The sequence below is a fragment of the Chionomys nivalis genome, chromosome 6, assembly GCF_950005125.1.
Source record: "Chionomys nivalis chromosome 6, mChiNiv1.1, whole genome shotgun sequence".
Lineage (NCBI taxonomy): Eukaryota > Metazoa > Chordata > Mammalia > Rodentia > Cricetidae > Chionomys > Chionomys nivalis.
In genome coordinates, this window is record NC_080091.1 from 6,220,594 (window position 1) to 6,246,789 (window position 26,196).

At 55.4% G+C, this 26,196-nt stretch overlaps 2 protein-coding genes and 1 pseudogene across 2 annotated transcripts; 2 read left to right on the forward strand and 1 right to left on the reverse strand.

Annotated features, from left to right (window-relative positions):
* Positions 1-815: 815 nt before the first annotated feature.
* LOC130875639 (cathepsin Z-like) lies at positions 816-4,043 on the forward strand (annotated as a pseudogene).
* Positions 4,044-7,205: 3,162 nt separating this feature from the next.
* On the forward strand, positions 7,206-9,819 carry LOC130875870 (ornithine decarboxylase antizyme 1-like). The gene is given in 6 exon segments (XM_057772146.1): positions 7,206-7,415; positions 8,772-8,829; positions 8,831-8,917; positions 8,993-9,165; positions 9,243-9,328; positions 9,401-9,819. Coding segments are annotated over 6 exon segments (684 nt in total). The 5' UTR covers positions 7,206-7,269; the 3' UTR covers positions 9,535-9,819.
* A 4,777-nt stretch (positions 9,820-14,596) lies between these two features.
* LOC130875934 (leucine-rich repeat and immunoglobulin-like domain-containing nogo receptor-interacting protein 3) lies at positions 14,597-25,741 on the reverse strand. Its single transcript, XM_057772245.1, has 2 exons — positions 25,640-25,741; positions 14,597-17,646 (listed from the first exon to the last, which is right to left on the reverse strand). The coding sequence occupies exon 2, from the start codon at positions 17,598-17,600 to the stop codon at positions 15,828-15,830; it is 1,773 nt and encodes a 590-aa protein (XP_057628228.1). The 5' UTR covers positions 17,601-17,646; positions 25,640-25,741; the 3' UTR covers positions 14,597-15,827.
* Between the last annotated feature and the right edge of the window lie 455 nt (positions 25,742-26,196).

Sequence of the window (26,196 nt, forward strand, 5' to 3'; positions counted from 1 at the left end):
TTTTTTTTTTTGGTTTTTCGAGACAGGGTTTCTCTGTGGCTTTGGAGCCTGTCCTGGAACTAGCTCTTGTAGACCAGGCTGGTCTCGAACTCACAGAGATCCGCCTGCCTCTGCCTCCCGAGTGCTGGGATTAAAGGCGTGCGCCACCACGCCCGGCTTTGTTTGTTTTTTCGAGACAGGATTTCTCTGTAGCTTTTGGGCCTGTCCTAGAACTAACTCTTGTATACCAGGCTGGCCTTGAACTCACAGAGATCTGCTTGCCTCTGCCTCCCGAGTGCTGGGATTAAAGGTGCCTGCCACCACCGCCCAGCCTTATTTCTATTTTTAAAATGAGTTTGTGTTTGACCCACACATGTGTCTGTGTGAGGTGTTCCATCCTAGGGAGCTGGAGTTACAGGCAATTAACTGTGAGCTGCAACGTGGGTGCTGGGAATCGAACCCAGGTCCTCTGCAGGAGTGGCCGGTGCTCCAGCCACTGACCCATCTTTGTCCTTAACAACTATGTTCTCCTTTCTCTTTTTTTTTTCTTTGTTTGTTTTGAGACAGGGTTTCTCTGTAGCTTTGAAGCCTGTCCTGGAACTCACTCTATAGACCAGGCTGACCTCGAACTCACAGAGATCTCTACCGCCCGAGCGCTGGGATTAAACGCATGCACCACCACTGCCTGGCTATATATATTTTTAAATAAAATATTATAAATATAAAGACTATATTTTCAGGGTTCATTTCTATAGTTCATTAATATAAATACTTGAAAAAAACGGAAGCAGTATCTACTGGAAAAGAACTCCCACTCTAAGATCGGCCAGTTCAGTATGGCCCTACAGGACTCATTCCCTGCCTCTGCATGCTGTCCTGGCCCAACCCTGGGCAGTGGCAGGGGCTGGGCATTATCGCTGAGCAGCAGCTGTGGTGGAGACGGTGGCCACAAGAGTTTTCCGCAGGCTTCGGCCGTGCTGAGTCAGGCCCGCTGGAGCGCGGAGATGGGGAGCCCCACGTTGTTTGTGAGCCCAGCCTTTAACAGCTGAACCATCTGTCCGGCCTTCCTCCCCCTGTTAAAACTTGTTAGTTATTGATGTTTGTTGTTGTTGTAATAGTTTAGCAGTGAAAGGCGACCTTGGCAGGTTGGAGCCAAGGGACAGCTGCAAAACCACGCCATGCAAAGGGGCTCATGTGGGAGGGCTAGTGGCGGGGCAGAGACAGTCTCCGAGGGAGAGCAGAGAGAGGGGAGAAGGACTTGCTTGTTCTACAGGGATGTTGCACGCACAGGTGCATAGGAAGAGCTCTTCGCCGGGCGGTGGTGGCGCACGCCTTTAATCCCAGCACTCGGGAGGCAGAGGCAGGCGGATCTCTGTGAGTTCGAGACCAGCCTGGTCTACAGAGCTAGTTCCAGGACAGGCTCCAAAAACTACAGAGAAACCCTGTCTCGAAAAACCAAAAAAAAAAAAAAAAGGAAGAGCTCTTCCTGGGGGCTGTGGAAGCTACAGTGTTGCCAACTGCAGCTGCTCAGGGCCCTGTTGGTCCCTGAGAGCAGGCAGCATCAATGCCTGAATGCTAACAGCTGCTGTTATTTGAGTCAGGGTTTCTCTGTGTAGCCCTAGCTGTCCTGGAACTCCCTATGTATCCCAGGCTGGCCTCGAACTCACAGAGATCTGCCTGTCTCTGCCTCCTGAGTGCTGGAACTAAAGGCTGTGCCATTATGAACTGCCTCTTGTCTTGGCTGTTTTCAGACAGTTCCACACTGTAGCCCAGGCTAAACTCTAACTTAACACCAATCCTCCTGTCTCAGTTCCCTGAGTACTGGACTGACAGTTGTGTGGTATCATGCTTGCTTATTCTTAAATTCACTTAACAATTTAAATGTCGTTTTATTCATCCTGTGTGTGCTTGTCTGGGAGTGGGGATTGGGGGAGTGGGGACTGGTATCCTTGGAGGGTCAAAGGACTACTTCGGAAGTCAGTTTTCTCCTTCTACCCTGGAGCAAGCCTCTATGCTTCTGACCCTTGTCCTTTGCGTCCGGAGTCCTGCTTGTTGACACACGGACACAGGGACTCAGCTCAGCAGTCTACATACTGAATACCAGGTCCCGAAGGTTCCTCGGCAGCTGGGCATCGTGGATCCTTTGGGGGGCTGAGGCAAAAAGATCTTCAAGCCAACCTGGGCGCAAGAGCAAGTCCTGTTCAAAACACAAACTACAGGCAGAAAAGATGGCTTAGTGCTCTCGCTAAACCTGCTCACCTGAGTTTAGTCCCCAGGGTCCACCAGATGTAAGAACTGAACCTCTCACCCAAGCTCGCCTCTGACTGCCCACAGGTGTGTGCCGTGGGTGCATGGTCACAGGTGGAGCCCCACCAGGAAGGTCCAACCCCAGCAGAGAATAAACTCAGAATTTTAAATCTCTTACTACTTGGGAGGCTGTGATAGGAAGTTCAGTAATTCAAGGCCATTCTCTGCTACTTAGTGAGTTTGAGGACCCCCCCACACCCGCTACTTGAGACTCTGTATCAAAAAAAATTTTAAAAATAGCAAAGTGGGTAGAAGCCAGTCTCGCACACCAGCGGCCCGGGATTCTCTCCGCAGCAATGACCAATATCAGGAGGCTGGAATACACAACCGTGTAAAGTGGCTCACACCCCAAGATGTGATCTGAGAAGCTAGAGGATCAAGATTTCAGCCGATGCTTGGTGCTTAAGAGTGCTAACTCTTCTTTCTCTTTTCTTTTCTTTTCTTTTCTTTTCCTTCCTTCCTTCCTTCCTTCCTTCCTTCCTTCCTTCCTTCCTTCCTTCCTTCCTTCCTTCCTTTCTTTCTTTTTCGTATTGTTTGTTTTTTAGAGACAGGGCTTTTCTGTGTAGCCCTGGCTGTCCTGGAACTCACCTTGTAGACCAGGTTGGCCTGAAACTGTGCCTGGGGTTCAGTTTCAGCACCCATATAGCTTTCCACAAACATCTGTAAACACAATTCTGGGGGATCCGCTGCCCTCTTCTGACCTCCCAGGCCCAGTCAGATTCCTGCTTGGTCCCAGCCAGCTAGGTGTGTTACATTGGCACACGCTCCTCTTTGGGGGCTGGCAAGATGGCTTAGTGAGTAAAGGTGCTTTCAGGCCACGGTGGCAACCTGAATTTGATCTCAGGGACCCACATGGTGGGTGGTCAGACTGATCGCTGATTGCCCTCTGACCTCTGCACATGGACACACACAGTACACACAACAAAGACATAAAATGTAATAGAATAAGGAACCCAAATGAGTGGGTCGCTGGTCAGGTCAAGGGGTCGAAGGTCCGGTGCATGATCCCGGATCCAAGCAGGCCGAGGAGCAGGAGCATGGCTTCGTCGGGTCGCTGCTGCAGCCGTGGCTGGTGCTGTTGTTGCTGACGGTGCGGCGCGGGCCAGACCTGCTATGGCCCCTTCGCGGGGACCCCCAGGCCCAGCTAGGGCGCAGGACTTATCCTCGGCTGCATCGGACATCCCCAAGAACTAGGGCTGGAGAAGTGTGGACGGTGTCAACCATGTCAGCGTCACCAGGAACCAGCATGTCCCACAGTACTGTGGCTCCTCCTGGGCCGATGGTAGCAGCAGCGCCATGGCAGACCCATCAACATCGACCCCCCCCCCCATCGACTGTGGCAATGACCTTCCAGTGTGCAACCCGCATATGCCCGTAAGCATGGCATCCCCGATGAGACCTGCAACAACTTTAACCAGTGTGGGATCTGTACCAAATTCAGAGTGCCATCCCACCCAGAATTACACCCTCTGGAGAGTGGGTGACTATGGCTCCCTGTCTGGTAGGGAGAAGATGACGGCAGAGATCTACACCAACGGTCCCATCGGAGAAGATGGTGGACTACACTGGAGGCATCTACGCTGAGCAGCACCACGACCAGACATCATCATCTCCGTGACTGACGTAATTCATGGGGCGAACCTTGGGGTGAGAGGGGCTGGATGAGGATCCTAACCAGCACCAACTAGGGAGGCGCAGGTGGCAGCTACAGCCTGGCCATCGAGGAGGCCGGCACATACGGGGACCCCATGGTTTAAGTAGCCGTCTCCGGAGGCAACGTTGGAAGCCATGGCAGGGTTGGGTGATTATCAGCACCGGACACTGGACATCTAGAAACGGTGCTTGTGGCCACCCGAGAACAGAGCTCCGCCTTCAGCCACCCGGAGAAGACAGCTATGGTCTAGAACAGTTCTGATGTCACCCTGGAATCCTCGGGAGGGGAGGACAATCCCAGACTGCCTAAGCGGTGAATAAAGGCTCTAGCTTCACCAAAAAAAAAAAAAAAAAAAGGAAGAAAGAAAAAAGAAACCCAAATGAGTATCGCGGAAGTTAAGGCTTCCATGCTACTTGTGGGGGGTGCGAGCCTCTGCTAAAATTGGCAACAGAAAAGAGGAAGCATTTACCAGAAATTGGGTTGGTTTCTCCTGCAGGATTTGTTTTTCGTAATCACAGTGCCTCAACTTGTAAGTACAAAATGGGCAGAATCTTCTGTGACCGGGAGAGTCTGTACTAGAACTCAAGAGGGCCACTGCTGTGGGTTTTACTCTTCTATAGTACTGGGTGGGGAACCCAGGGTCAGGGGATTCTAGGCGGGGCTCCACCCTGACCACGCCCCCAGCCCCTCACTGGGGATTCTGGGCGGGGCTCTGCCCCTGAGCCCGCCACAGAGGAGTTTGAAGAAAACCAGTGACCTTCTGACTGAAGGTCACTCAGGAGTACACTTCTGTATATGGGACCCTGTGTTCAACCCCAGCACACGGCATCACAGAACTGTGCAAGGAAGTGTGGTCTAAGAGTTAAGCTTTTTCATGTGTGAGTTTATGTTCACTGTGCGGGTGCAGGTGCTCTTAGGTCACTGCTGTGGATGCTGGAAACTGATCCCGCATCCTCTGCAAGAGCGATAAATGCTCAACTGCTGAGCCCTTTCTCCAGCCGCAGGAAAGTGCACGTTTGTTTACGCAGTGTGAAAGGCAGCCCCACAAGAATGGACTTTACTGACTTGGCATGGGGTGAAGGGAGTCTTTGGCTTGGTGAGGACGAGGTTTGGACTCCATCCGAAGCTGTCCCCACTGACCAGCAGAGACCACTGACTTTCCTTCCCACAGCTACGCATTCCAAACATGAACCTCGTTCTGATTTTAACCTGGAAGTGAAATATGGCTGTTTAAGTCAAGGTGCTGTTCAAATAGGCTATATTTGACCAAGTTTAGTCTCAAAAGACACAGTAGTAGGCTAGCCTGGTCTACTGAATAAACTCCAGGACAGCTGGGGCTACAGAGAAATCCTGTCTTGAAAAATAAAAATAATAAATGTTTTGTCTGCATGCATGTCTGTGCACCATGTGGGTACAGGTGCCCACAAAGGTCAGAATGGGGGTCAGATCTCCTAGAACTGGAACTCCAGTCAGCTGTGAGCTGCATGTGAATACAGGTCCTCTGGAAGAGCCAGCTCTGCCCCTGGGCTTCTCTCTGCACCCAGTCCTTCCCGGTTTCATAGGTTATCTCTGTGTGGCTGAGTGTGAGTACACACCTGGGCGTGTCGGTGTGAGGCAGACAGAAGACGGAGCTCAGCTGACCTGATGTGGGTGCTGGGAACTGAACTCGGTCCTTTGCAGGAGCAGCAGGCACTCTCTGGTGAGCCACTTTTTCAATTTGATTAAAAAAATTGTGTGTGTGTGCACATGTGTGCGCAGGTACTCTTGGAAGCAAGACTACAATGATGCTGGCTCCCTGCAGGGACGCAGGGAACCAAACTTGAGTTTACACGAGCAGGAAGAACTCAGCCACTAAGTCATCTCTAGAAATGGCTGAATTTTTGTTGTTTTTTGAGACAGGGTCTCTCTGTGTAGCCCTGGCTATTCTGGAACTCACTCTGTAGACCAGGCTGGCCTGAAACTCACAGAGATTCACCTGCCTCTGCCTTCTGAGGACTGGGGTTAAAAGCACAGTCACTACTGCCCAGCTTCCTGGATTTTATTCGGTCATTTAAAGACGTGGAATTTTTTTCAGTACAGGATTATTTGGAACTCAGCAATCCTCTTACCTCAGCTTGGACATCACTACCACAGACTTTTCCTGAATTGGCTCACACTGTAATTTGTGTGTGCGCTCTCTCTCTCTCTCTCTCTCTCTCTCTCTCTCTCTCTCTCTCTCTCTCTCTCTGTGTCACATACACACACAAAGTAGTGGCAGAGGCTGGTGGATCTCCAAGTTCAAGGCCAGCCTGCTCTACAGAGCGAGTTCCAGGACAGCCAGGGCTACACAAAGAAATCCTGGGGGAGGGAGGAGGAGGAGAGGGGAGAGAGAAAGACAGAAAGGAGATGAAAATAAGAAAGAAAACAGGGAAAACCCTTCAAACTGGATCTATGAATTTTTTGTTTAATTTTTTCCATTTTTGTTTTAAAATTTTGCTTAAATTTGACTTGAAATATTTCTCTAGTTTGGAATATCTTAACTTTTTAAATATTTAACTTAATTTTCTTTTAAATTGTAAATTGTTTTCAAAACAACGAGTCCCAATTTAGAACGTAATTATCCGTTATTACAAGGTCATTAGATGATTCCGTCGGGTAGGGGGATGGGCGCCCAGCCAGCGGCGTATCTCAGCCTCAGACACCCTCGGGAGTTACCAACCAATCACTCTGGGGCCGGGGTCCCCAGGGCGTAGCGACCACGGGAAGAGGTGGAGGAAGCGCGGACCGCACCACCGCGCAAGGCCTAGGTACCCAGCGGCCTAGCCGTGGGGCCCGGGCGGGCGGGGCTTTGTGGCGTCACCAAGGCTCCTCCCCTTACGTCACAAAAGCTCGAGGCGGGCTCGTTAGAGTGCCAGCCAATACTCAATGGGACCAAGTCTGTCCATTTTCGTACACTGACCAATCAGAGTCTTTCAGGGGCGGGACGCGTCTGCTTCTTCCTGTCTTGCCTGCTGCAGAGTGACGCAAACACTCGAGGGCGGGATTCTCCAGGCGACAGCTAATCATCAACGGAAACCTTCCGTCTGTTTTCCCATCTTCTCCAATCAGAGATCGGAGGAGGCGGGACGCGGTTGGTTTTTTTTTTTTTTCGCGGCGGCCGTCATGGCCCCACCCCGTTCCTCCAACAGCGCACGCAGCCGCGTTCACGCCTGCGTGTAGGGGCGTGGCCTCCGGTGACGACGCATATAAATGCGGGCGTCAGCGCCGGCGCCATTTTGCGAACGGCGAGCAGCGGCGGCGGCGCGGAGAGTGCTGCGGAGGTTTTGCTGGTTTCGGACCCCAGCGGCCGGATGGTGAAATCCTCCCTGCAGCGGATTCTCAACAGCCACTGCTTCGCCAGAGAGAAGGAAGGGGATAAACGCAGCGCCACGCTCCACGCTAGCCGCACCATGCCGCTTCTTAGTCAGTACAGCCGCGGCGGCTGCAGCAGCGAAAGGTGAGGTCCCTGTCCCCGCCACGGCGAAGCTCCCAGAAGCGGCGTCCGCGCAGGCCGTAGAGGGAGGCGCAGTGCGCGCAGGCCCGGAGCGGGGTCGGCCTCGGGGCGCCAGATAAGTCTCGGCAGCGCGAGATCCGCCCCTTTGTGGAGGCCACAATCGCGCCGGGGGTGGGACGGGGCGGGGCCAGAGGCGCGGGTCACGGATGCGGATTTGGGATTCGAGTGGGATTAGGGAGTCTCAGGTTGAGGACTAGGGATTGGTTTGGTTGAAGAATGGGGTGCGTCAATATTTGCCCGAAGATGGGTCAGACCTGGAGTTCTAATCGGATTCCGGGGTTTGCGAGCTGAGCCCAAGATTTGGGGAGGATCCGGGAAGGGGATTGGAGACTTGATTTTTTGAGATTTGCGTTTCGGATCTGATGCCAGGTGGTGGAGGATATGGGGTTAGGTTGGGGGGACGTGGGTTGACAAGCCGTGTGTCCTCTAGAGGGGAGGGTCTGTGTTTCCATCTGAAAGGTGTTAACGGAAGACTCGAATTTGGGGTACTGTTGGAGGCACTGGAGTTAGATTTGACTCCACATCGAGGACTCATTTTATGGTGGGATCTGGTGGGGTTTGGGGGAGGAGCTTGTGTGGGTTTAGAGGGTCGCAGGTAGGGGAGAGGTTGGGATTAGATTTAGGGTTTAGGTTGGATTTGGTGTTTGCCTGTTGAGGATTCCAGTACTGTGAATGGACTTGGATCAGTTTTGGGAGAGCCTTGAAAGTGGCCAGGTGTTGGGGGACATGGAGTGGGTTGGGGTGGCAGCGGGTGGAAGAGCCTGGTTCTGGGCAGGGTGTGTGGATTCTGGGCCCACTTAGCAGTTGGTCTGTGCAGTGACTTGGTTGGGATGTGTGTGGGGGTCTCACCTAAAGGGTGCAGGATGGGAACTAGTTTGGGAAGGGTGCGGGTAGTGGAGGGAGGGCTTTGGGGTGACTGAACTGATAAGGGCTGTGATGGGTCCTATTGGGTGACAGTGGGAAGGGGAGGGGACTTGGTTGAGGTGAAGTTCAGGGACCACTGGTAGCTGGAGAGGAGAGTGGGAAGCTCTAGGCCTGAGCTTCAGAAAGGAGCGAGGTGGCCTGGTATATGGTGGGTTGCCTTGGCAGCAAGGGGAGAGGGATGGCCCAGCTCCCTGCTGTGGACCACAGTGCCGAGATGACACAGCCTGAGGCCCTGATGGGGCCCTACTTTGCTCCAGAAGAGGCAGAGCCACAGAGGTGAGGGTCAGTGAGCTGGGACCACTGTCCTCAGTGGCTTTTTGAGTTGAAAGCCCTGGGGTCCCACCACTTCCTGCACTTACGCACTGTCTCCTGCAGTTCTAGGGTTGCCCTCCATTGCTGTAGTAACCTGGGTCCAGGGCCTCGGTGGTGCTCCTGATGTCCCTCACCCACCCCTGAAGATCCCAGGTGGGCGAGGGAACAGTCAGCGGGATCACAGTCTTTCAGCTAGCGTCCTCTACTCTGTGAGTACCCGTGGGGAGCCCTGGTGCCTGCCTCTGCATGCTGAGCTGGCCATCCTGAAAGCCCTGCTTCCCCAGGACGAGCGGCTGAATGTGACAGAGGAGCCAACGTCTAACGACAAGACCAGGGTCCTGAGCATCCAGTCCACACTCACGGAGACCACGCAGGTCACCTGGAGGGCAGTGTGGAACGGTGGTGGCCTCTACATCGAGCTCCCAGCTGGGCCCCTGCCTGAGGGCAGCAAGGACAGGTGGGCCACTTCTCTCTGGGACTATCGGGGATCTGGGGTCTGGGCCCAGGTGGCTAATGGCCACCTGCTCCCCTCAGTTTCACAGCTCTTCTGGAGTTTGCAGAGGAGCAGCTCCGGGCCGACCATGTTTTCATCTGCTTCCCCAAGAACCGTGAGGACAGAGGTGGGTGTTGCTGTGGGCTCCCCAGGGAGGGAAGCTCTGGCACCCCAGGCTCTGACTGTGTGTCCCCCACAGCCACCCTGCTCCGAACCTTCAGCTTTCTTGGCTTTGAGATTGTGAGACCCGGGCATCCCCTCGTCCCCAAGAGACCCGATGCTTGCTTCATGGTCTACACGCTGGAGAGAGAGGACCCGGGCGAGGAAGACTAGGTGCCAGCCCTGCCCAGTGTCCCTGTGCTCTCCCGGGTTTGTCCACATGTCGTGATTGTGCAGAATAAACACTCACTCCACTAGTGGGGTGCTTCTTCGAACTGAATGCTGTGTTTGTCACACTCAAGTGTTGGCTTTAATTCTAAATAAAGGTTTCTATTTTACTTTTTTTATTGATGTTTAAGGTGATCAGGTGCCCTGTGCTAGAGCAGCCTTTTTTGAATCCTGGCAGAGATAGATAGTGTCACCTCCCTGGCTCAAATCCAATAAAGTGATCTCGCTTAGTGTCTTGTGTCTGTGTCCTGCCCTGGGGCCTGGGTTGGGCTCCAGTCTACTGGGTGACTGTGGGTGGTGTTTGCACAGAACCAGGGAGGGCTCTGGGATATTGAAGTCCTGCCCTCCAGGCACTACTAAGCCACCCAAGTGGGTGGTGGGGCTGGGGTGTCCTAGACAGTTGTGAAGCTGTGGGGTCTGACTGCTCCTCAGGCACCTGACTAAAGGTGACTACCGTGTACTTTGAAAGGGCTGAAGTGTCTCCTGCTGGCTACGGTGGAGTGTGAGGGACAGGCTGGGCCAAAGCTGCCTGTTCAGCTGTCCGGGGTGGACATGGGTACTCCTGCCACTGGAGTGGGGTTGGGGCTGGGTTGTAAATAGGACATAGGAGTTAAAGTAACAGCACCCGTGCAGCAGGTGAATGTGGGTGGTCTAGAGTGTGTGCATGGCAGGGTCAGGGGTTGCAGGGAGGAAGGTTAGGCCTTGGCAGTGGCCAGGCAGCCCCACGTTCCAGCATCAGCCATCCTTGAAATACCTTTCCCTCTTGGGCACATGGGGTGCTGTGGGGTTACACAAGCTCACAGAAATAGCTGCCTGCCTTTATGGAGACCTGATTTCCCCTGCTAGCAACATAATTCCATCCTGTTATTTCTCAAGTAGGGTCTTTCATACCCCAGGCCAGCCTTGAACTCCCTATGTAGCCAAGGATGTCTTAGAATTTCATGGTCTTGCTGCTCTTCTCATGATTTCTGGGCTGACTGGCTGGTGCTACTGTCCTAGGTTTTGTTCTAGTAGTGACGTATGAACGTATGGTTTGCTTGGGGACCCAGGTAGATTCAGCTAATGACAGCCACCCTCATAGGGGTCCTGGGGTCATATGTCCCACTGGACCACCAAAAGCAGTTTCTTGAGCTTCCAATGTAGTGATGTTTGTATTTTTTTTTAAATATTTATTTATTATGTATACAATATTCTGTCTGTGTGTATGCCTGCAGGCCAGAAGAGGGCACCAGACCTCATTACAGATGTGAGCCACCATGTGGTTGCCGGGAATTGAACTCAGGACCTTTGGAAGAGCAGGCGGTGCTCTTAACCACTGAGCCATCTCTCCAGCCCCTGATGTTTGTATTTTAATAACTTGCCTGAAGGTCAGAGTAAAACAGTCCCGCATCAGCCTTAGCAGGGCAGGCAGTGGTGACACCTCCAATCCCAGTGGCCATGCTAATTTGCCATAGAAACCAGGCATAGAGAGGAATATAAAATGGGAGGAGACAGCTCTTAGTCACAGTCTCATTCTGAGGATTCCTGGGGCAGAATCGCCACTTCAGAGAGAGGTTAGAGCCAGTGGCTGGCTGTTAGGCTTTTCTGACCTTCAGGTAGAGCCCCAATATCTGTCTCTGGGTTTTCATTAATTGTACATTCTGGGGTTTCAGGAACTCGGCTGGGAGAGCCACCAGGCTTAGAGTGTGGTGTTAGGGTGACCCGTACATTTGCCACCACCCACACCCTGAGGGAGGTGGGATGGGGTGCGTTGGGGACCTGATAGTGCAGGCCTTGTGGGATGGGATCGGGCTCCAGGCTCCCCGTTTCCCTGAGCCAGCTCTCCCTGACCATAGCCTTCTTAGGAAACAGCAACAAGGCCATGCCCGTCTTCCTACTGCCCAGAGGAAGTACGAGCTGGCCTGGTTTACACAGCCACTCTCAAAAGCAGAAGGCAGTATCATAAGTACCACACTAGCCTGACAGCCCCTTTCCCTTGGGGAACCCCTTAGGAGGGGAGATAATCACTGCCACCACACATTCATGGTTTCTGTTCCCATAAAGGTGTGCTCACAGGTGTGCCAAGTAGCTTTACTGAGGTAAACAGTCCATGTGTGCACAAATTACCAGGCCTTCTAGTGACAGCCGGCCACCCCAGCAAGGCCGAGACCATTGCACTTCCTTCACTGTTGAGACAGCATCTCACTGTAACTGGCTGCTGCAAAGCTCCTCTTGCCTCTGCCTCTCAGGTACAGGGTTTAAAGGTGAATGCCACCATGCCTTACTACTTTTATTTGTTTGAATTATATATGCAAGAATGTGTGCACCACATATGTGGGGTTGCCTGAGGGACCGTGGGCATTGGATTCCCTGGAGTTAGATGCCATTGTAAGCCAGCCAACATGGGTGCTGGGCCAAACCCAGATCCTGTAAACCCATGCGTGTTCTTAACCACTGAGCTATCTCCCTCCTGCTGAGGATGGACTTAGGGTTTCACAGGCTAGGCAACTGCTTGCCAATGACCACACCCTCAGCCCCCTTCTTGGGGATTCTAGGCATGGCCTCCACCCACGAGCCAGGCCTATTTTCACTTTTGTTTTGAAGCAGGATTTCACAACACAAGTTGGCCTTGAGATAATACTGCCTTAGCTTCCCAAGTAGCTGGAATCACAGACTTGGACCACAAGTTGAGAATATGTTTTCTTTTTGTTTGGACTTTAAAGTGCCCTGTGTGGAGCCTCTGGGCTGTGGTTTCTTCCTGGACCTGAGTAGACCCCAGCGGCTGGTTGCTGAGGGTTGAGCCGCCAGGTGAGAGCGCTTGCTTCAGCAGCCCCCAGTGGGTGACTAGAGTTACTCTTGCTGTTGTGGGGATTTGGGGGTACTTGTTGGGAGAGCACATGCACAGGTAGGGTGCCTTATGAAGGAACTGAAGCCTTTTGCTCTGAGAACCCCCTGAGATGGAGGTGACACCTGTGTAGTTCTGTGACCCCACCTTAATGGTGCTGTGTGGTCCTCGTGACTGTTTGTTTTCCCTGGACTACCTCTCCCCTAGGAAATAAGATGTGTCAGTCGGGGCTGGAGAGATGGCTCAGTGGTTAAGAGCATTGCCTGTTCTTCCAAAGGTTCTGAGTTTAATTCCCAGCAACCACACGGTGGCTCACAACCATCTGTAATGGAGTTTGGTGCCCTCTTCTGGCCTGCAGGCATACACACAGACAGAATATTGTATACATAATAAATATTAAAAATAAATAAGATGTGTCAGTCATCTCCCCGGGACACTGGGATAATGTCCAGCCCAGAGGACATCAGGAGGACACAGGTAGTAAGTCCCCAAGAACTCAGCCCCCAAAGCTAGCCCGGGCCCCTTGACAAGGGAAGAAAGTACATGGGCCTGGCCCCTGCCAGGGTGGGGCAGGGGCCTTCCTTCCCAGGGACACCCCTCACCTCTAGCACCCTCGAGGACAGAAGTCAGGAATTGAGACCCTGAAGTGAGCAAGCCCTGGGGTAGGGGTAAGGGAGGCGCAAAGATGAGCAGGCGGCTCTCCCAGCATTGGGGGGGGGGGAGGCAGAAGATCCCAAATTCAAGGTCACCCTCAGCTAGATAGCACTCGTGAAAACCACCTGGGCTACATGAGATTCTGTTAAATAATAGATAAAGAATAAATTATAAAAAGACAGGCTAGTGTCTCAGCCAAGAGAAGTGTCTACTTCTCTTCAGGGGGTCTACAGACCTACAGATGAGGCAACACATCCTGGGGCCTTCTCTGAGGCTCATGTCCTCGGTGGGGTCACTGTCCAGAGAACTCTCCAGCCCTGTTCTGCTGGAGTGATATTTGTTTATGGCTTAGCAAATAAAGCTGCCCTGTGGATCAGAATGCGGAGCTAAGCCACTAGAGGCCAGGGAGTGGTGGACTCGGGGACAGAGGCCAAGGGATCTCTGTTACTTCAAGGCCACCCTGAGCTACAGGGTCTGGGTCTAAAGGAGAAACAGCTCACACAAAGATCCCAGCACTTGGGATCCCACGCCTTTAATCCCACCCAGCACTAGTAGGTGAAGACAGGAGTGTATGGCTGGGCGTAAAGAGGAGCTCAGTGGGCTGGAGAGTTGGCTCAGAAGTTAAGAGCACTGGCTGCTCTTCCAGAGGTCCTGAGTTCAATTCCCAGCACCCACTTGGTGGCTCACAACCATCTCTAATGAGATCTGGCGCCCTCTTCTGGCCTTAGACAGATCACTATACATAATAAAAAAAGGAGCTGAGCCGGGCGATGGTGGCGCACGCCTTTAATCCCAGCACTTGGGAGGCAGAAGCAGGCGGATCTCTGTGAGTTCGAGACCAGCCTGGTCTACAAGAGCTAGTTCCAGGACAGGCTCCAAAACCACAGAGAAACCCTGTCTCGAAAAACCAAAAAATAAAAAATAAAAAAATAAAAAAATAAAAAAAGGAGCTCAGTGCAGTAGAGGTCAAAGGTCAGTGGCTGGTCTCACTGCTCCTCTGATCCTTCAGCTTTCACCCCTAATATCTGACTCTGGGCTTTATTTAAGACTAATTAGAATTTGTTATACATTCTGCCTGCTGTATGGCCAGGGGAAAATCACTGTCCATCTCTGTTCACAGTAAAAATGTCTCCCACATCCTGCCACAGCCACCTACACTTTCCCAATCATAGAAACTGTCTCCGCCTGCAGCCCACCTGCCTTTGAGCTCCTGAAGCTCCTGCTGAGATGAGAGCCATCCCACAGCTGCTGGTGACACCCTGTGTCTGAGGTGAGGTAGAATTAAGACTTCCTGCATGCCGGGTGAGGCCCAGCGCTGAGGTCTACAGACAGTTACAGTACCTGAGGCTGACCTTGAACTCCTGATCCTCCTGCCTCAGCCTCTGCCACCTCCAACTTCCATCTCGGTCACCCTTGCAGCCAGAGCCACCCAGCTCCCTAACCTTGAGGGAGGAACGCAGCCGCTCTGTGTCCCACCTCCTATGGGAATAATAATAATAAAAACCTGACTTTTGTATTAAATCAGTTTGTTTTATTGGATTTCAGTTCAACGCAGTGGGTGAGGATAGAGGTTGGGAATGGGGAACCCCACTGTAACGTTCTGACACTTTGTGACCACTAGCCCTGCCGGGAGTGTACCCCTCCTGTCTTTTAATGATTCTAAAGGCACTTGGATAGCGTTGGTTGTTGTTTTGAGGGCCCTCAGGGTTGCCATGGCTCAGGGATGGAGTCTGGAGAATGCCATTCCGCCCAGTCCCTGTGTCTTGTTGACCAGTTTGCGTGTGATGCAGAGGTTAAGGAGGGAGTACAGGACCAAAGGGTCCCCATGTTCCCAGCCAAGCTTGGTCTGAGCTTTGATTGCATGAAGTTGTGTTTCTCTCTGGACTCTCTGGGCAAAGGTTGCAGGCTCAGATATGTTCTGTAAAGGAAGACACCGAGGGCCCAGGAAACCACAGATGTCACAGCTGGGCAGGAGGAGAGCTGCAGTCTGTTGTCCCTAAGTGAAGGGACAGAGGTGGATGCTGGGGGAGGAAACTAGTTGGGATAGGTGACTGGGTCTGCCCTCTGAGCCCCTGCTGCTCAAGCTGCCCCCAGGGGACTACATCTGCAGAGGCTCTCCTAGGACTGGGGCAGCCACTCTTGCGGGCAGATATCTAGGAATACAGCAAGGCAGGACGGAGGGTCCTGTAGGGGACATGGCTTCTCCAAGCAGGTAGAAGTTTCTGGTGGGGGATGGGGCTCCCACTCAGCAGGGCCTGGGGCAGCCCCAGGTTGGCCATTGGCCAAGTAGCAGTGAACAGGAGCCAGTGCACACCCTGTCCTCCCAGGGTCCCCGCAGCCTTGGTCCCTGTGTGTGCCCATTGAGCCAAAGCGGCATCCACTGTAAGCACTGTGTCTGTCCAGTGTCCCCAGGGGCCTCCCACCATAGGCATCTGGGGAACCTGACTGCCGAGTAGGGGCTTTTGGGCCACAGCCTGCACCTGCATAGGGAACCTTGGACCCTGAGTGTCCCCAGCCGCTTTGGGTCTCAGCCCAGGAGCCACAGCAGAGGGTGGAAAAGACAGGTTGAAACCATTAGAAAACAAGCCAGGAACTGCAAAAGGTGTGTGATCTGCTCAAAAACAGTCCAATAGATGTCTACAAAAACCGAGGACGTTCGGCCTCCATGCTTACCCCCCGGAACACAAATATGCATAGGTGGAGATTATCCGGGACTGGATGGAGGTCTGAGAGGTCCCCACCAGCCCACCGTGGGGCCGACTCAGATCATCTTCATGTTGAACTTGCGTGCGCCGCCCTGGCCGGTCGCGGCTGCTGGACCGTCCACCTTACGGAAGGAATATTCCACGGAGAAGTTATTCTTGTGCTGCCCTCGGCCGCGACTCCACACAAAAAGCAGCAGGAAGCAGAAGAGGACCACGCCCAGGAAGGTGATGCACCCCATGGCGGTGGACACCAGGATGGTGGTGAGGTCCAGCGGGAACCGGACGCCCACCTGGGTTTCATTGAGCCCATTGCCCTGGGTCCGGTTGGCGGCCGGCTGGACGGTCAAGGTGGCGAAATACGTGTCATTGCCTCCGGCGTTGCTGGCCACGCACGTGTAGGTGCCACTGTCTTGGGGCCTCGTGTCCGCGACTGCCAGCGTGCCCCCAGGCAGCACGCGTGCGCGGCCCCGGCTGGCGGCCGTCACCGTGTGGTGCTGGGGCGTCACCCAGGCCACCGTGGGCATGGGCTCTCCCTCGGCCCGGCACAGGAAGCGCACGTCGTCCCCCTCGGTGGCCGTTACGTGCTGCAGCCGCCTCTCCCGGATCTTGGGCTTGCGACACACGAAGTACTCAAAGAGCACGGAATCAGGGAGGTTGTGCAGGGCATCGCCACGCACCTCGGCCGGGGTGGCGCATGCGGGGAGCCTGCCGTCGAAGTTCAGGGTCTTCCGCCTCTGCACGATCCACAGCAGGCGACAGTCACAGGCCAGCGGGTTGCCGTCCACGCGTAGCGTCTCGAGCGTGTTCACGGAGTGGAACGTGTTCTCCTCCAGCGTGGACAGCAGGTTGTCCGAGAGGTTGAGCAGGCGGATCTGCCGCAGCCCCACGAAGGCCTGCGGCTCGATGACGGCCAGCAGCGCCCCGGCTAGGTGCAGCTCGCGCAGGCGCACCAGGTCCCGGAAGGAGCCCCGCGGCACCGTGCTGATGGGGTTGTGCGACAGGTTGAGGCACGTGAGGTGGGCCTGCTGTCGCAGCGCGGCGGCCGGTACGGCCGTGATGTTGGTGTGCGTGATGGACAGCGACGTGAGGTTCAGCCCACGGAGGCTGCCCGGGGCCACCTCCTCCAGCAGCGGCCAGTTGTCGATCTCCAGATGCAGGAGGCCCGGAAGCTTCTGGAAGTTCTGGTCTTCCAGGGCGGCGATAGCCAGGTGGCGCAGGCGCAGAGCGCCCAGGCCCCGCAGGTGGCCCAGAGACTCCGGGGACAGCGACGTGAGGTTGCAGCGCTCCAGGGTGAGCTCGGCCAGCCCCAGCAGCCCCGCGAAGGCCCTGCGGGAGATGAACACCAAGTCATTGTCGCCCACCTCCAGCCGCCGGAGGCTGCGCAGGTCCTGGAAGCTGAAATCTAACAGGATGACCAGCTTGTTCTCGCTGAGGTCCAGCAGCGTGAGGCTGTCCAGGTGCGTGAACACGCCGGGTGGGATAAGCTTCAGTTGGTTGCCACGGAGACGCAGGATGCGCAGCCGGGGCAGGTTGGCAAACGCCCCAGGCTCCACGTGTGCGATCACGTTGTGGTTGAGGTCCAGCTCCTCCAGGTTGGGCAGCGAGGCCAGGTCCCCAGGGTTCAGGCAGCGGATGCGGTTGCGGTTGAGCTCCAGCAGGCGCGTCTCGGCTGGGATGCCGTCGGGGATGGCAGTCAGCCGGCGGCGCCCACAGGCCACTGTGCGTGTGGATGCGGAGCATTCGCAGCGGGCAGGGCAGCCAGCGGCCAGAGGAGGCGCTGTGGGCAACAGTAGCAGTTGCAAGCCCAGCATAGGCAGCCAGCAGGTCATGGTGTAGGGTCTGGGCCTAGGGCCACGCCAGCATCGTCCAGGACACCTGGAATGGGAAGGGGGAGTGTGACATTATTATCCATGCATGGCACCTGGACACTTGTAATCCCAGCCAGACATGACCAGAGACGCTGACCCGTGACTGCACAACGAGGAGATCTCCAGTCGGATACCCACGGTACAGTATGCATGACGGAAACCCACTGCCCACGACCAAGCAGCAGAAACAGCATGGGCCATCCACACTGAGTGTTACTCAGCCATGGAATAGGCTCTGACATATGCTGCAGCCTGCAGGGCCGTTGAGGGCGCTGTGCTCAATGAAAGACCAGCTCCCACAAGCCCACTCAGCAGGACCCCGTGCAACACCCGGCACAGGTAGACGAGGTTAAAACAAACAAACACCTTTATAGCTCAGGTCGGCCTCCAACTCACCAGCAGTTGACGCTAACCTTGAAGAGAAGAAGCAGAGCAAGGTGATAGATACCTGAGCCTGAGAACTAAGAGAGACGGGAAGGACCTTGCCCAGGGCCTGGGGTGGGGGACCTAAGTATGCCAGGCCTAGCGGATACCCTGGTTTGACTATATGCAGTCTGGAACTGTGACGGAGGACATCTCCCTCTGAGGACACCTAGTTGGTCACTCGTGGTGACCCCCGTGGCTATGGGAAAGGTACTCTAGGTGTAATGGCCAGGACAAAGACCCTGAGTGGGAGAGACGCAGAGACTTCCTGTAGTGCCTCAGCTGGACCAGGGTTTCCCCGACAGCCTGACTATAGCCCAGACCCAGGGGTCGGGGTGGGGAAGAGACAGCTGGACCGGGGCTGCCAGGCCTCTGTTACAATAGTTTCCCATCTGCCAGGCAACTATTTATAGCATGTTAGCAGCTGAAGCCCCCAGGCAAGACCTCGCAGTCTGTGCCAGCCTTCCTGTCTTCTCAATGTTCCCTGAGACTGGCAACCCTGGTGACTGAGTATGCCAGGCTTGTGAGGACAGAGACTGGAAGGCACAGATGCAAAGAAGAGCCCCCGCCTAGAATCCCCCAGTGAGGGGCTGGGGGCGTGGTCAGGGTGGAACCCCTGCCAATCCCCCAGTGAAGAATTGGGGGCATGGTCAGGATGGAGCCCCTGCCAATACCCCAGTGACGGGCTGGGGGTGTGGTCGGGGTGGAGTCCTTACTTAGAATCCCCAGTGAGGGGCTGGGGGCGTAGTCAGGGTGGAGCCCTTGTCTAGAATCCCCAGTGAGGGGCTGGGGGCGTAGTCAGGGTGGAGCCCTTGCCTAGAATCTTGCCTTCTCTTTCCAGCTGTCTTTCTGTGGTGTGTGTTCACACATGTGGAGCCCAGAGTGGGATGCAGTCCTAGGCATTCATTCTCCACTTTGTGTTTTGAGACAAGGTCCCTCAGGGGATCCGAAGTCTGCTGACTAGGTAGGTTGTCCAGCCACAAGCCCCCAGGATCTCCTGCTTCTCAGCGCTGAGATGCAGAAGTGTGCCCTTGTGCCAGCTTCTCATGAGGGTGGTGGGGATCTGAGCTCAGATCTGACTTATGCCATGAGCACGTCATGGCTGGGCCATCCCCATCACCTCTTCAGATAGCCCAGGGTGGCCCGGAGCCGGCTATGTGGGTGGTTTTGAACACCTACTACTCGTTGTTTGTCTCTGCATCCTCTCAGTAAAGAACCTCCAGTTCTCATAGATGATGCCATGGACTGACAGGTCCGGAGTCTCTGGTCGCAGCCACTGAACCACAGCCTCACTGTGCAATCCCTGATGGCCCCTGCACCCTCTCTGCTTCTGGCTTCTCAAAGCTCAGCCGCCAAATCCGTCCAGGGCACGGGCGAGCAGGGCGCAGGCGAGCAGGGCGCGGGCGAGCAGGGCGCGGGCGAGCAGGGCGCGGGCGAGCAGGGCACCGGCGAGCAGGGCGCGGGCGAGGGCTCTCTCTATAATTACTCCACCGCTCAGGGACAGCAGGGCTCTTGAGCCAGCCCGGCAGGGGCCACTCAAAGGACGACCTAGTTTTTCAACTCTAACCTCCCCGGCAGGCCTGGCCCTGTCATCTCCGCAGGGTGTGTTAGAGAAGCCGTGGGGGGCGGGGCGCGTGAATGGCAGCTCTCTGAAGCCACCAGCTCTTCAGCCTGGACCCTGCCTCTTATTACTCGGTGCCTGAAGGAACTTACTGTCCTTTCTGGACGTTTACGGAGGTAAGAGGGAATTGCAGGTTTCGGAAGCCCCTTCCCATCTCACGCCCCAGGCAAGAGGAAACCCTCTCTGAGCCTCTGAAATCCTGAACATACTGTAGGGGCCGAAGGCTCCAATCCCTGGTCCCTGATGACAGTGGGGAATTGGAATTCCAGGGCGGCTCCAGGTCCTGGGCCTCTGGGCTGAGGTCCCTGGGGTCCAGGGCACTGGGCAGTGGGTTGTGAGGTACAGGGAGGATGTCACTGGATGGGCTGGTTTCTCTGTTCCCTCTCTTCTCCTCTGAAGGTTCACTAGCCCTCCAGAGCAGGGGGAGCAGGGCTCTGGCAGACCTTGCCCTTCCCCCATCCCCTCTGCCCAAGATTAAGTTCCCAAAGCTAGCTCCCAAAGTCTGTCCCCCTCCCTGAGGCTGAGGAGAAGGGCCAGGGAGCAGTCTCCCTCCCCTCTCACCTAGTTAGCACGCCCAGGGGCCACGCCTGTCTCCCCTCTATCCAGAGGCGGCAGCCCTTTGTCCCTCAGGGACAAATGTCCCTTCCTCTATCTCCTGTCCTCTGTCCCTTTGGGGAAAATGAATCTCCTTTGTGCTGAGAGCTTGGTCTTGGGGTCCTGAGCTGTTCTGTGGCCTTGGGGAGGGCCACCACAAAACCGTCTGCTCCAGGTCCTGGTTCCTCTTGGAGCATCCCTCACCTTCTGAGGACTAAACTACTATGTGGCCTTTTTGTTCTCGCTGTGGATTCTGAGCCACTTGAGCCCTCAGACTGTCAGCAATCCTGACTCTGTCTCTAGTGCTGGCAAGAGTGAGGCAGTAGGACTGGCTCAGTGGTCATCTTTTGCCCTCCTGTGGGCGTCACCCAGGCTCCCCTCAGTCCCACTCCAGGGACAGAGGCCAGTCTCTGGTGTCTCCCAGACTGGCGCCTGGCACCCCAGTCTCACGCTTGGTGGTACAGGCAGAAAAGGGGGTGCTTTGCTCAACCGCCAGACACCCCACCAGGTGCTGGCAGCTCTGTCAGAAAGCTAAAAATAAAAAGATATCCCAAACCTACTGGGAGCAGTATCACAGGCCTGTTATCCCAGTGCCCCAAAAGCTGAGGCAGGAGGATTGTAAATTTCAGTACAAGATGTAATTTAGTGCAACCCTCTCTCAAAATAAAAAAGGGTACAGGGCTAGAGAGATAGCTCAGTGATTAGTTCCAGATGCTCGCCGAGTTTGGGTCCCAGCACCCATGTAGGGGCTCACAACCCCCTGTAACTCTGTTCCCTGGGATCCGACTCTCTTCGGGTTTCCTGGAACACTGCGCACAAGCGATTCAGACATCATACAGGCAACATACTGTACATATAAAATAAACAAATCTGGGGGAAAATTAGCCAAGCGTGACGGTGCATTCCTTTAACCCCAGCACTTGGGAGGCAGAGGCAGGAAGATCTCTGAGAGTTCGAGGCCAACCTGGCCTATAGAATGAGTTCCAACACAGCCAGAGCTACACACACACACACACACACAAAAGCCTGTCTCGACCCGAAGAGGACATACATAGATCTAATCTACATGGGAAGTAGAAGAGAAAGACAAGATCTCTTGAATAAATTGGGAGCATGGGAATCTTGGGAGAGGGCTGAAAGGGAGGGGAGAAGCAGGAAGGAGAGCAGAGAAAAATGTAGAGCTCAATAAAAACCAATAAAAATGTTAAAAAAAGGAAAACCCTGTCTCAAAAAACAAACAGGCAAACAAACAAATCAAAAATGTAAAATAGGAAAATAGGACTAGAGTGTGACTCAGGGTGGAGCCCCGCCTAGAATCCCCAGTGAGGGGCTGGGGGCGTGGTCGGGGTGGGGCACTGGTCTAGCACGTGAGAGATCCTGGGTTTCATTCCTAACACTGCAAAAATAAAGGATCAACAAAAAGACAGTTTTGTCCCCAAAGGCCCCTCTGAGGCTCTGCAGCAGACAATAGGAGCAGACAACTGCCTCCTGTACCAGAATCTGGAACCTTCTGGCCTCTCCTCACTCCTACCCCATGGTAGAACCCTTGAGATAGCCCTCATGGGGCTTTAGGGTCTGACAAGCCCCATATGGATACCCGCCCCCGCCCCCCAAGGAAGAGCCCTACCTAAGGCTTCAAGGACACGACTGATTAATATGCATGAGAAGCCACCGCTGCGGCCTTGGCAAGACCTGGGAGCCTGGGCGGGCTGCAAGGGGTCCAGCCTGCCCAGTCACCGTCCTTCTAATCCTTGGCTCCTGCCACCCCTGAGCTGAAGGCCCACGGTTTCCAGTGGACTCCCAGGGCCTCTCGGTACATCTAAAAACGCCTCCAACTAAACCTCCATTACCCCTTCCCCTTCCTCAGTTCCTGGGTACCCACAAATCTGTCCTGTCTCTGAATTCCCCCTTTCTGAACACTTCCTATCATGGAGTCCTACACTTGATGGTCGACTGTGTCCTGTCCCTGTCGCTCGCTGAGGATGAACGGACAGAAAAAATGTGAGTAAATCAGCTGAAGGTTTGGAGAACCTTCCTGAAGGAGGGGAGTGGAGGCTGCAGGGCCAGCGAAGGGAAGGGCAGCACCGTGTGATCGGGCCAGCCCTGTGCCAGTGCCCAGGTGGACTGAGGAACATTCCTGGCGATAGGGAGCCAAGGAATACAGAGCAAGAGGAGGCATGGTCGGAAGTACCAGCTCAGAGTCCCTGACTGCCACACGTGTGTTCACATATGTGCACACACAGAGGTCTGCTCAGCCACATCCCTGTTCGTCTCCCTTGAGCCTCAGTTCCCTATTTTCCTGGAGACCAAGCAGAACTCCTGGGCTGGCTTGCTTCCAGAAGTTTCCACCAGGTGCTGCCTAGGTTAGGAGAAGATCTCCCTCACTCCCTCGTTCAGCAAGCATTTAGTGGCTGCCCTCAATCTATGGAAATAGGACCATCCTGGGCCTAGGATAGGTCACCTCCTGTGGAGCAGGGCCCTGCCTATGGGACTATCCTGGATCCACTGTGACCTGGTGTCACCTCGAGATAGTCAGAGGAGGCAGGCAGGAAAACAGGAAGATTCTGTGACACTGGCTGGCAGAGGGAGGAAGGGGCCTCCGTGCTCTCTGGGTCTGAGGAAGACATGTGTCCCTGTGGCAGGTGGTGGCTTCCTCCAGCAGCCTGGGGGGGGGGTTCTCACCCAGGGTCACCGTGGTTTGGAGGAGGACTGGTATGTGGCTGCCTGGCAGCCAGGGGTTGCTGGAGGATGGAGGCTCTCAACTGCCCTCCCTGGGGTCTGACATCTGCCTGAGCCGTGCTGTGGGACCCCCAGGAGCAGTCTGGGAAACAGAGGCCTCTCCTGCCACCCCTCCCAACTCTCTCTGGCTACAGATTCTGAGGGAATTTGACAAAGAAGTGTTCGGTCCAAGAGAAGACAAGGTGTGCTGGGAATCCGGGGTCCCTTGTCCCCTCTTCGGCCACAGGACACTCAGGCCATCCTGGGAAAGAATGAAGCTGCGTGCTGGGGGGGGAAACAGGCTCCTGTCTGTCATCCCTGGGTCCCCTCACCACAATAAGAGTATAGGGTAGTCGGGCGGTGGTGGCGCACGCCTTTAATCCTAGCACTTGGGAGGCAGAGGCAGGTGGATCTCTGTGAGTTCGAGACCAGCCTGGTCTACAAGAGCTAGTTCCAGGACAGGAACCAAAACCATAGAGAAACCCTGTCTCGTGGCTCAGTGGTTAAGAGCATTGCCTGCTCTTCCAAAGGTCATGAGTTCAATTCCCGGCAACTACATGGTGGCTCACAACCATCTGTAACGAGGTCTGCTGACCTCTTCTGGTCTGCAAACACACACAGACAGAGTATTGTATACATAATAAATAAATTAATAAATAAATATTAAAAAAAAGAGTATAGGGTAAAGTGGGGTGAGGACAGGCTTGGTACACTCCCATGAGCACCCTCCTCTCTGAGTGCATTTTTGGGGACACTCTCCCAGCCCCCCCCCCCCGACTCCAGGGCTGGTTCATTCTCCCGTCCTAGATCTAGGTCCTCCTGGGGCTTTTAATCCATGACAATTCATTAAAGCCCTAATTAACCTCCCATCTGCCATGGGTCCCTGTCCACCATTTTGGGGGGCAGGGGGGCCTCCTGACCCAATTTCTTTAGTAGCCTGTGCCTGAGAGGAGGAGCAGACTCCCCACCACCCGCCGCAGCAGAAAAGTTGAGGAAGCTTCTAGACTGGCAAACATTTGAGCCCCCGGTATATACTGTATCTGCTCACCGCTTGCCCTGAAAGTAGAAACGGCAGCATTTGGAGAGCAGGGAGGTCACCGGGGGTCACCTGAGCCAGCTCTGATTTTACTAAAGCCGACTTCTTGGTGTTCTCAAGATTGACCGGAGAGGTGGTAGGTGGCTTGCCCGGGCTGCCCACCCCTCATTCTGAAGCTTGCTGGGAAGTTCTGCTAAAAACCTTCCTACCTGGTGAGTCGCTTGTGACTCATGAGTGCCTGGGAGTGACAGCCCTGTGGGTAGAGGCACAAAAACCTCGGGTTTGGGACCTTGTGTGCTCCCACCCTTTGAGGAGCGATCACAGCCTGGCTGCATCTGGGGGTGGATGGCAACGGCCACCCCCACTCTACAGATGGAAACACTGAGGCCGGCCACGCATGTATTCTGCACGGATGGGAGCTGATGACACCCATCATAGTGCTTGATCCTGGGGGGAAGTGGCTGCCTGGATAGAGTGTCAATTGTAGGAAGGGACAAGGGACAGAAGAGCAATTAGGAGGCTAAGGGGGCCCCCACTGGGTCCCCCACCCCATTTTGGGTGCCTTCTTCCACTTTCCACAACTCATTGAGAGTCTGTGGAGGGGTCACCCATGGGGTCACCTGAGACCATCCAAACAGCTGCTACAGCTCAGAGGGACCAGGACTGAGCTTTTGAAACCCTCCGTTCCCAGTGGAGCCGCCCTGCCTTCTGTCCTTCACCCCTTAACACCTGCCTTTGCGGGCTGAATGCTTCCTCCGGGGAGCCCTCTCAGGTTGCCTTCGCTCTGACAGGTCTGTTCTTGCTAAAAATCCCCACCAGGTTCCAAGTCCCAATCACCCCATCCCAGCCATCAACCGGCAGGCACCGGATGTCCCCTCCCCAGTGCCACTGGAAATAAGGGGGGGTGTCTCAGGTCTGGCTTGGGCTCTGAGATGGGATGTCCCCCCCACAAGAAGCTGCCTGGCACCAGTAGAGGTTCCCAAATGCATCAGACCCCCCAAGTTCTGAGTTCTCCCCACTGGGAGGAGGGACACCTGTGTCTCGGGGACTCTGGCGTTGGGAGCCCTCACTTGTGAGATGGAGTGGGAACATGCACCTGTGTCCAACTGGAACCCAAGCTCTGCGTCTCCCAACTTGTTGAATGGGGCCCAGTGGCCTCCCTGGCCAGGCCCCAGGAGATACCAGGCCTGGCCTCTGAGATGGGATGGATGGACGGGGCCACCACCGTGGCTGCTACCGGGACACAGGCCTGCAGAGTGTATCTGCCGGGTCTGCCTAGCATCCCAGTTCCTCCCAACGGGGACCTCAAATATGCGCGAGTCACGCGTGTAGACCCCTCAATTTATCTCGCGCGCCTCACCCTGCATTGGCTGGCGGGGGATTGCAGGGCGCTGAGCCTTGACTCCATCCCGGGTGTCCCCCTGCCGCAGTGCGCATATCCGTTCCGCGTCCCCCAGGGTGCTCCCCGAGATGCGCCCCTCAATCCCCTAGACTGCATTCCCGGAGGCGGGGACAACCCCGAAGTTTCCCGGGGGCGCAGAGCGGCTGAAGAGGAGCATGCGAGGGGAGTCCGGAGGGGGGTCTCCGGGCTGCAGTGATGCCACTCACCTGGGCGGCTCCGCCTCGGACAGGGCGCGGGGGCCGCTCTGAGCAGCCACGAGCCGCCGCCACCGCCGCCACCGCTGCCACCGCCGCCACCGCCGCCTTTCGGGCACTGCCGTGCGCGTTCCCGCCGCGCATCCCCGTGCGCATGGCTAGGGCGCGCGCGAGCTGCAAAGGGCGCGCGCGACACGTGTTGGAGCAGGTCGGGGGCAGATGGGGACGCAGCCCCCGGGCACTCCGCGTGCCTGGCACCTCCTGGTCCTAGGGGCCTCCGCAGACACTGAGTTCCCGGAAATGCTTGGGGGCTCCCCAGATAAGGCAAGTTGTCCCGCTGGAACCTTCTGGAAACCGCCAACTCCTCCGCTATCCCCTCCCTCTCAGACCAGTCCTCCACCATCTGCACTCACTACACACCTGACCGATTTGTCAAGCCTCATCCCTGAGTGGCCCTGTCCCCCAGGGAGTTTCAGAGCCTGTCATAGCTCCCCACTGCGCCCCTGCCCGCCTTCTTCCACACGCTACTCAGAGCTATGGCTGCCACCATCTCCCCTTCTTTCCGGAGC

Excerpts from the sequence above, each read along its gene's own strand:
- LOC130875934 (XM_057772245.1), bottom strand. The coding sequence starts at position 17,600 with ATGACCTGCTGGCTGCCTATGCTGGGCTTGCAACTGCTACTGTTGCCC.